General features: G+C 39.3%; 1 protein-coding gene across 1 annotated transcript in view; it reads right to left on the reverse strand.

The window, feature by feature from the left end:
* The window catches only part of herc3 (HECT and RLD domain containing E3 ubiquitin protein ligase 3), a 34,462-nt gene extending 24,449 nt beyond the window's left edge, over positions 1 to 10,013 (reverse strand). Inside the window, exons 1-6 of the mRNA XM_063476126.1 lie at positions 9,918 to 10,013; positions 8,434 to 8,784; positions 6,588 to 6,747; positions 2,649 to 2,725; positions 1,634 to 1,855; positions 104 to 195 (exon numbers count right to left, since the gene is read on the reverse strand). Of these exons, the coding sequence (XP_063332196.1) occupies positions 104 to 195; positions 1,634 to 1,855; positions 2,649 to 2,725; positions 6,588 to 6,747; positions 8,434 to 8,656 (774 nt within the window). The 5' untranslated portion in view covers positions 8,657 to 8,784; positions 9,918 to 10,013. The remainder of the gene's footprint in view (positions 1 to 103; positions 196 to 1,633; positions 1,856 to 2,648; positions 2,726 to 6,587; positions 6,748 to 8,433; positions 8,785 to 9,917) is intronic.
* Between the last annotated feature and the right edge of the window lie 401 nt (positions 10,014 to 10,414).

Raw genomic sequence — 10,414 nt, forward strand, 5'->3', positions numbered from 1 at the left:
CAAAACAAGACTTTATAATATCTGGTTGCATAATATCTGTTACTAGAAATAGCCAAAATTAAACATGCATATGTAAAGCATGTACAACAAAGTTAAATCATACCTTTGTCAAGGCTGCTGTATGTTCATCTCCACAGCTGATGTAAACAACTTTCTGAGATCTCAAAAATTTGATGTGGCATGGGACGGCACGATCTGAGGAAGGCGACAACACACAAGCAAGTCCACACTGTTAAACACTTCAACCAGATGAGTCCACTCAAATTAAGAAGATGCTGGAAAACACTTAAACTTTTGCATTCTGATTTAGCACCATAATGGCAACTAAACTAAACGTGGATATGTTAATTAATTAAATTATTTAATTATTTAATATTGAGGATCATTTCCATGAAATGTTAATAAATAGATCTCTTCTCCAAAATGGTGACCTCTAACTACTCATAGCACAAAAAATGAGCGTGAGAGTGATCAAGTACGTTGCCATTGTTCCACAGACAATGGCAACAATACCGTTCTGCGGTAGATTTGCTGCTGTTGTCCTGTGGCCTGACCCAGTATTGGCCAAACTTTAAATGTCGGGTAGACATCTAAAGTTTGACTCTGCAACACTTTGGTATCCAGAGGAGTTCATGGTCAACTCCATGACTCCAAGGTGCCCAAATCAGCACCCCTCCCCCACCGTGCTGACAGATGGTATCAGGTGTTTATGCTGACATGCTGTGTTTAATTTTTCCTCACATGGTGCTGTGCGTTGTAGCCAAACATCTGCACGTTGGCATAATGATAAATGGTAAATGAACTAGTTCTTATATCTTGCTTTTCTACTCTACCTGACCACTAAAGCACTTTATACAACATGCCTCATTCACACATTCACATCCATTCTATGCTTAAGTGCTTTCTATGTGGCATTCACAGACACTCACAATACAAAGAGAAGCTTCCTATTAGTAGATGACCTGCTCTACCTCCTAAACTACAGCCACCCCAACGGCCTCATCTGTCCAAAGGACTTTATTCAAGAAGTCTTGCAATTTTCTCAGATGCAACTTTTCAAACCTAAGCTGTGCTGTCATGTTATTTTTAGAGAGAACAGGCTTCCTCCTGGTAACCCTTCCAAATAAGCCACACTTGTTCAGACCTTTTCTATTTGTACCATCATGAACTTTACAATTACCTGCTAACAGAGGCCTCTAGAATCTGAGATGTAGCTGCTGGGTTTTTTGCAGTTTCTCTATGTATTGCTCAGTCTGATCTTGGGTGAATTTGCTGAGACGTCCTTTCCAGGGAAGATTGTGGCATTGTGTTAACACGTGAATGCTTCAGATCAGAAACTGCCAAAACGTCTGCTTTGATAGCAGTACTCACACTTGACAGTCATTATTAATTATTAATAGTACCTAGATGTTACTTAACCTCTAAAATGTTATCAAAAGAGTACAGGTGTACTTAGTTTTTCACAATACCATGTGGAGTCCTGTGAAAACCTTTTTTTTTTTTTAAATGCGAATAAATTGATAAAAATGTGACACGCAATATTACATAAAGATTTATATAATTTGTATGAAGCTCTACACTCTGCATTATATCATATAACAGTCGCCGTTCTTTCTAACCAGGTGATTATTACCTTGTTTATCATTAAGGCCCAGTTGTCCAGCTCTGTTTTTGCCCCAGCCAAATACAGCTCCAGACAATGAGAGGGCAAAACTGTGGTCTCCTCCTGCCGTTATTTGTGCCAAAGGAATTCCTGCCAGAGACTTTAGAGGATGAGGGAACAGCTTGCTGGGCTCTCCTTTCCCCAACCCGAGCTGCCCGCTGGTGTTCTGGCCCCATGTGAACAGCTGGCCGTCTGAGAGGAAAAACGCACATCATGAACTTTACCTTACATCAACACCAATAATGAACACAAAATACAGGGCAGATGTCTGTTTTATAGAGTGGCTATATTTAGAGCTGTTACAGGGTGTGGGTATTATTATGGCTCAGACCTACATATTGCCAAAACATCAACAACACCAAATGTTTTCATTTTATAGCTAAACTTAAATCAAGTCAAAGCTTACACCAAACATAAATAAATAAACAACTTTCCAGGCTGACAGATAAATCACAGACCCCATTATCCTGTTAGTATTAATACATGAAGCTATGTGTGTTTAGCCCCAAGAAGCTGTGGTTCAATATCTGATCACATTTCTATGGACAAAAAACAGTCAATTTAAAATCTCCCATAATCCAAAACCATTGCATTTTCTCAAACTATGCTCTCCTCCCTCTGCAATCACATATTTTAATGAAAATATTATGTCTTGAGTCCTAGTCATGCTAACCTTGATGCTGATGGTTGACACTTTGTTGTTACATTGTTAAACACACACCATCATTACTGCCTGGTGATTGCTCGTAAAACAGCCTTGACCATGTGCAAGTTTCACTCAGATCTGACCAATACTGTTAAAGGATTAACGCTTCTAGTGAACTGTGGACGAGCGGACAGATGAGCTAAAATTTGCATGAAGTGAATTTAAGAATTTATGAGGGTTTTCTGATGCCATACATTTCAGCTCGATTGGACACAGTTGGGATCCAACATTCAGATCGTGAACAGTGATGAGGTGTTATAAAGAAATTGTCTTTCACACCTCTAGAAAGTGCGATGCAGTGCTGATTCCCACACATTACTTGAGAGATGTGATGGTCACACAGTCTTTTGACCAACCTAGGATAAATAAAAAAACAAAAACATTTGTTTATCAAGCCAAAAATACACATTAAAAACATTTCTTGTTTAAGTGGATGATGCATGAAAAGGCTGGGAATTCCAAATAATGTCAAACCTGATGTCTATTCTCTCAGCTGATTATAGGCCAATCACAACCTTCCTAACCTGCCTTTTTCAAAAAGTCTTGAAAGAGTAGTTGTAAAACAGCTAACTAATCATCTGCAGAGAAATTGTTTATTTTAAGAGTTTCAGTCAGGTTTTAGAATGCATCAGATTACAGAGACAGCTTTAGTGTAGGTTACAGATGGTCTTCTTATGGCCTCTGACAGTAGATTCCTGTCTGTGCTTCTTCTAAACCTCAGTGCAATGAGGTTCGATGACCATAATTTAATTACAGCGATAAGCGCATGCTGTAGCTATTAAAGGTGGTTTGAATCATATCTATCTAATAGACTTTTTACTTGCTATTCAACTTATATTTATACAGGTAGCTCCATTGAGACTCAACGTCTCATTTACAAGAGAGATCTAATTCAGACAAACTTGTTAAAATTATAACACTTCAATTTGTTCATGTTTATTGGGAGTCCTCTTTACACACGAAGGTGAATTATGGAGTTCTGCAGGGTTCCACACTAGAACCAGTTCTGTTTATATTATACATGCTTCCCTTAGGCCAGGGGTGTTCAAATCCAGTCCTCGAGAGCTACTGTCGCTCTCCTTCTTCTGACACACCTGAATCACATGAATGACTTGTTACCAGGCCTTTGCCAAACTTGATGGCATGCTGAAGGGGTAATCCAATCATTTGATTCAGCTGTGTTGAAGTAAGGATGGATCTAAAAGCTGCAGGACAGTAGCTCTCGAGGACTGGAGTTGGGCACCCCTGCCTTAGGCGGTATCATTAGAAGGCAAAGCATATATTTTCACTCCTATGCAGATGATGCCCAACTTTATCTATCCATGAAGCCAGAAAACACAGACAACTTAGTGACACTGCAGGAATCTCTGAAAGACAAAGACCTGGATGACCTATAATTTCTAAATTCCGCTACAAACTGAGGTTAGCATACGTGGCCCTAAAAAAAAATCTTAGAAATATGTTAGTATATGCTTACTCTAAATGGGATTACTTTGGCCTCCAGTAACACTGTGAGGAACCTTGGAGTCATTTTGACCAGGATATGTTTTTCAATGCACACACTAAGCAAATATATAGAACTGCTTTCTTCCTTTCGTGCAATCTCTTTCTCAGAGTGATACTGAAAAACTAGTATTTATTACTTCTAGGATGCAGTATGGTAATTATTGATGTCCTAAAAACTCACTGAAAAGCTTTCAGCTAGAGCTGGGCGATAAAACGATAACGATATGTATTGCGAAATAACTTTTTCTCGATAGAAAAATTAAACTATTGCGATAGGCCTCATCCCTCTTGTCCTCTTAAAAAAAAAAAAAAAGAACAGCCAATCCAAATTAAGTAGCGCAGAGCCGAACCAATCACAGCCGCAGCGTCACGTCACGTGACTTGTTACGTACAGCACAAGTGCCAAGGCGCACATGTGTATTTGTTTTTGCAGCCGGGCTGCCCAGGTAATGAAGGAAATGAGTTTGCCGACTAGAGAAAAATCAACCGAGAGCGTGAGCGAAGGTTACCGAAGAAAAAAACGATGATGGTTCCAATGCCGGAGAGCTTGTCGAACGGAAGGGCCATAGAAGTTCCGTAGTGTGAAGGTATTTCGGCTAATTCAATTCTGACAAAAAACAGAGTAGCGCGCACTGTAAATTGTGCCGAAAGCAAGTCTGGAAATACAATAAACCGGTGCATGCTCAATCTCTGACTGAAAGCGCTAATTCGTCATTCGGCTTTTGTCAGACTAAAGTCACTGTTAAAATTGTTTGAAAAGCTAAGCTTTACAACAAGGAGAGATTGAGAATTTCCTTTTAGTTCTCAGTTTATTATTTGATATTGACAAAAGTTAGTCAATTTTGTCTGTTCTTCTGTAAAACAAACTAAGATTTATTTTTAGAATTAAAATTTTGTTTCTAAGTGGAACTGACAATTTAGTAGTTTGTTTTGTTTGTTCTATTTTGAAACTTAAACGCTTTAGCTGCTGCCTTTTGTGTAGTTTGCAATATTTGCCTTTATTTATCTGAAACTGAAGTCTCATGTTCCTTAAGTACATCTACCCTGTTGAACTTAATATGGGAAATAAATATTTAAATCAAAACAAGCTGCAGATTATTTCACATTTTACTCGTGAGCAACGGCACATTTAAATCTTACAAATATAGTTATTTGATTGATTATACTTTATTCATCCCGAGGGAAATTGGGTTAAGGCTGCCAGCCGTGCCAGCGCCATTATAATTTGGCTTATATCGTGACATATATCGTTATCGCCTGAAATGAAAAAAACATATCGTGATATGAAAAAATCTTATATCGCCCAGCTCTACTTTCAGCTTATCCAAAATGCCACAGCACAAGTACTGACAGGGACTAGAGAGAGCAGAGAGAGCATATTTCACCCATACTGGCTTCTCTTCACTGGCTCCCTTTTAAATCCATAATAATCGGGTCCCATTTTATGTTAAAGACCTCATTGTACCGCATCACCACAATAGAGCACTCTGCTCTCAGACTGCAGGCTTACTTTTAATTCCTAGAGTAGTTAAAAGTAGAATGGGAGGAAGAGCCTTCAGCTTTCAGGCCCCTCTTTTGTGGAACCAGCTTCTAGTTTGGATTTTGGAGACAGACACCCACTTTCCTTTTAAGATTAGGCTTAAAACTTTGCTTTTTAATCAAACTTATAGTTAGGGCTTGATCAGGTGACACTGAATCCTCCCTTAGCTATGCTGCAATAGGCCTAGTCAGCTGGAGGCTTCCATGATGTACTGAGTGTTTCTTCTTCACTCACTTTTTTCCCTTACCATATGTTTTTTCCCTAATCTTCATTAAATCATTAGTTATTAATAATTTCTTGCGCTCTTCCACAATGTGTCTTTCTCATGTCTTCCTTCCCTTACCCCCAACTGGTCGAGCCAGATAGCCGCCCCTCCCTGAACCTGCTTCTGCCTGAGGTTTCTTCCTGTTAAAAGGGAGTTTTTCCTTCCCACTGTCACAAAAGCGCTTGCTCATAGGGGGTCATCTGACTATTGGGATTTTCACTGTATTATTGTAGGGTCTTTCTCTTACAATACAAAGTGTCTTGAGGCGTCTATTGTTGTGATTGGGTGCTATATAAATAAAACTAAGTTGAACTGAATTATGAAAGGCTGCTGCATACAAAATACTGACTATTAAACTATCTCGCTGAGTATATGTTTACATGGGGCTTCTTCTCCTCCACTATAACACTGAGGTCAGTCTGAGTAACCAATAGATTAACAATGAAGATGTCACTGTAGTTTTTCTTTCTTTTTAATAATGATTTTGTGAGCATATAGATATAAATATATTTCTGATATATCTATTTAGTCTTAGTCTCTTTTGTCTGCTTTCTTCCCCTCATTAACTTTCAGTAAATTGTCTATTAAAAATAAAATTGTTTGTCAGGGCACTAATTGCTTATTCTAGAAAACGTTTTGCAAACCACTTATTACAGTAAAATCCCATTTTCCCAGTATCTGCATGTGAAAGACTTACAGGAAGTCTATGACTAACAGTTTTCAAGTAGGCTCTGATAAACCTGTCTACGTCTGCACGCTCTATGGACACACTTAGCTGTGGCAGTGGCCAGATGTACGCTGTACAAGTAGGTGCTAGGCTGCTGGTAAGTACTGTAAGTTTTCCTACTGGCATGCGTAATTCTGTGTGGCCAGGCTAAACCCTTCTTCCTATAAACTACACGGACACCTGGGAATTCGAACAGTCGTCTCCGTGGTCCCCAGTCCCAGCTGTCCCCCATCACCAGCTCCCCAGGCAAGCAGTTGACCCTGTTCATTCACTGCCATCGAATGCCCCCGACCGCATGACACCATCGCAATCTTTTGGGTATCCAGAGCCCCAACAACCTCTGTGAAGAGATGACACATCTACAGTAGAGGTCTTTTCATTACTTTTACTCTTTACCCATTTGTTTTTCAGTTATAAGTCTAAATATTTTAAACTACATGCTATTTATTATATAAGTATTTATTGTACACAATAATACAATAGATCCAAGAAACATAATATACACATTTCTTTTGAAAATAGTATATTATTAACTGCACTGAGAAATGCTGTGTTGAAGCACGTGCAAAAAGGATATGTGTGGGCGAGACTTTGCAGTTGGTGTTGGTGGTATTCTGCTAAGGACCAGGTTAAACTAAGGGTTAGCTGCTTTAGACAAATTGAAAACACAAAATAGTTGATAATGTGGTTTCAAGTGAGGTAAGACTATAGCATTTAATCAACAGTCAAATTTTTTTAAGCTTGTTAAAAAGATTCAATAACATAAACATAAAATGATAAAGGCCTTCTAACAAAAATATAATTATGCCAAGTCGGCCCAGCTTGTTATACAACCTGTGAGATAACATCTCAGAATCTATGCAGTGTATCTAACTAAAGATGTGGATGGACATACTTCAAATAAATCTGTGTATGTTTTTTAAGGTCCAGCAATTCTTGTATTTGTTCAGGGCTGTTACAAGTTCACCCACATGCAAAAACAAAGAACATGTAGAACACATTTCCACCCACATAATACCAACACAGACCCATCATGTCTGCAGTCACTACCATTTTAGGAAAAATGCCCAAAATGTGGGAACAGGAATCCTTTCTGTTTCATGTCAAACTCACCTAATGATGCCCATTTCCAGCATACAGTCATGCTGCTGTTACATGAGTGTCTGTGCTTTTCAAATCCTCAGTCATCCTGCTTCCACATCAGATAAAAACACAACAGCCACTGAACCTGCTAAGACTTGCAAAAGACATTTCACTGCATGCTCAACAAACTTCTTCAGTTACCTGAAGTTTTTCAGACGGTATACTGAGCAATGAGTTTAGGAGATGCTTTTACTACTATTACTAACTACTACAATTAAAGTCTTTGTGACTAAGCATCAGGGTTTTTTTTCTCCCATATAAAATATTATTGGTGTCCACTAAAGAGCTTTTGGCTTATACCAAAGGAAAATAACCAGGTCTGTGATTTCTTTGAGTTTTTTGAAAGTGGAGTTTAATTTATTCCAGTTTAAAATGAATTATTATTTATCAAATGGCTGCGAGAAAAAAACAAACAAAATGAAATTCACAGATTTCTATTATTTGAGGTAAAACATAAAACAGACTCTTTAACTCAATCAACTATGTGCAGACCAATCTTGCTTGTGTGCCTAATCACTCATCATAGAGAAGTTTTAACCTTGGTTATGTGCAACTAAGTCAGCCAAACATCAGTAACAGCCCAGAATTTCACCATCACCCCATGCCCATTTGTATAACTACTTTAATTGATTAACACTTTTATTTAAACGTAAAAGATGCAAAATAACAAGCTAGGTTTTTAATACATAACTCCACTATAGTTGGAGAACAGAATACAATTTGACTTTTTTATTAGACCATCAGTTCACCTCCTGCTTGTGCAGCCAAACACAGACAAAGACAAATCATGCCAAATCAGGCCAAATTCAGGCACATGCTCAAACGTACTTGCTATGTTGTTCACCAGGGTGGTCCAATCTGGTGTTTCCAATTTAGAGCTTACCTGGGGAAGTCCCTGCTTTGTCATGACCCAGCTGTCCACAGCTGTTAGAGCCACATGTGTACACACTGCCATCATGCATAAGAAACACAGAGTGCTGGCCTCCACAGGCGACCTCTTTCAATCCCCTGCCACTGAACACATGACAGTTCCTCGGTTCAAACACAGGGTTCTTCTCCACACCAATACCCAACTGCCCATCCTTGGCATTCCCCCAGCACAGCATGTTGGTGAAGGGAGAGGAAATGAGCACCGATGTGAAGAGGCAAAGAGAGTGACAGCCAGATGGAGGAAGACTATAATGATCAAGCTCGAGAGCAGGCCCGCTTTCGCCTCTTCATGTAAATTCCAACCCTAGAAGCAAAAGAAACAGCGTGATTATGCATATTTCTTCATAAGGAGCAGATTACTTTGCTCCATATGTGAACTCTTGACAGTTTTTCAATTAGGGAACAAGGACGGGCTCGGAGGTTGCTGTGGGTGTGTGTGACAGTGATGTAAGCATGATGACAGAGGAACAGGCAGTGTATTTAAATAAACCCTGTCAGTGTAATCCTGGCTTAAGCAGCTCCAAGCAGTCCTGCCTTAATGTCCAGCCTCTTCTAGCACAATAATGTTACCAACTGAGTTAGCCAGAAAATACACAAAAGAGAAACGGGCCAATAGAGAGTATGCTTTACCTCACAATGTCCCAAAAACGTGACTTTTAAATATTATACATTTTCACTGTTTAAGGTGTAAATCGTAACTGGGATAAACGCCATATAAATATTTTTTATTAATATTATGAGTAATATCATTACAAGTATAACCTATATTACAACCCTGCAAAAACTAAACTGAATCACCTCTGAAAAAGGTGAAAAAACAGCCGTGATGAGAGGATGCGGGCACATGTATTAGAAAGCACTAATTTACCTGGGAGGGTGGAGGAAAATATAGGGAATGGACCAAAAGCCCAGGGTGACCATCCTTATCGCAGTTAGTAAACATTAAATAAATACTAGCTATACATTATAGCTTTGTTTAGCATGCTATAGCACACCAGTCTTGGCTGTGAGTTGCTCCCGTCTATTACCAGTGGGCTATTATTATTATTATCTAAACACTGGTAGCTCGATGTGAGACACGCTTAGCTGTATATTTAGCTGTTTTTGAAGTGTCAGCGGCTGCTTTATCGTTTATGAGGACCAGCACGTTAAGTCAGGTTAGCTTCCTGACCCGTGCTGTGTGTACATTACAAACACATCCTGCAGCAGTGGCTAAATGTCCCCACTGACATTACCTGAGTAAGTTTGTTAGCGAGCCAGACAAACCACACAAGCCGTTATAGTTAATAGCTTACTAACGTTCGCAGGCTAAAGCAGCGCTAGCTGTCAGTCTTATGGCTAAAAAACAGAGACCCGCTGGCTAGCCGATGAACACAACCTAAGCACAGCGGCGCTGTTTTACAGCTGGGTGGTGCAAAATTAAAACAGTGTGTTTACCTTGACAGATGCATTCTGAATTTGGGCGACTGGTTTCGGTTCATCAGCCCAGAAAACAAACGAGGAAGTGCCACAGCTGCTTACGTCACTAGACGTTATGGGCAGGAGACAATGTGATTGGTCCGCCGAGCATGGGGCTCTACCAATGGCTGTGTCCGAATTGGTGAATGCCTACTAGCGTAACAACAAAGTCCGTGAACGTTAAATCTATTGGTGTGGCTATTTTATTTTCCCAATATTTAATACTTTTTTTACAAGCTTTGTTTAAAATTTTAATATCTGAATCATGTCAGCATCCCGTCAACCTAAGTCTTTTAAGTGTTATGTTTCACGTTTGCGTTAAGTATTGGGAGGTCCTGTGATGTTGTTTTATGTGAGTGAAGTTGCCCCCCACCTTCTTCAAATCCAACAAAAGTGGTATCAAACGTTTGTGCTACGTTTGTGCTGGTTTGTGCTGCTATCATTTAAAGATATTAATAAAAATTTCTAGAGGTCAT

Source organism: Pelmatolapia mariae, linkage group LG6 (genome assembly GCF_036321145.2).
Source record: "Pelmatolapia mariae isolate MD_Pm_ZW linkage group LG6, Pm_UMD_F_2, whole genome shotgun sequence".
NCBI lineage: Eukaryota > Metazoa > Chordata > Actinopteri > Cichliformes > Cichlidae > Pelmatolapia > Pelmatolapia mariae.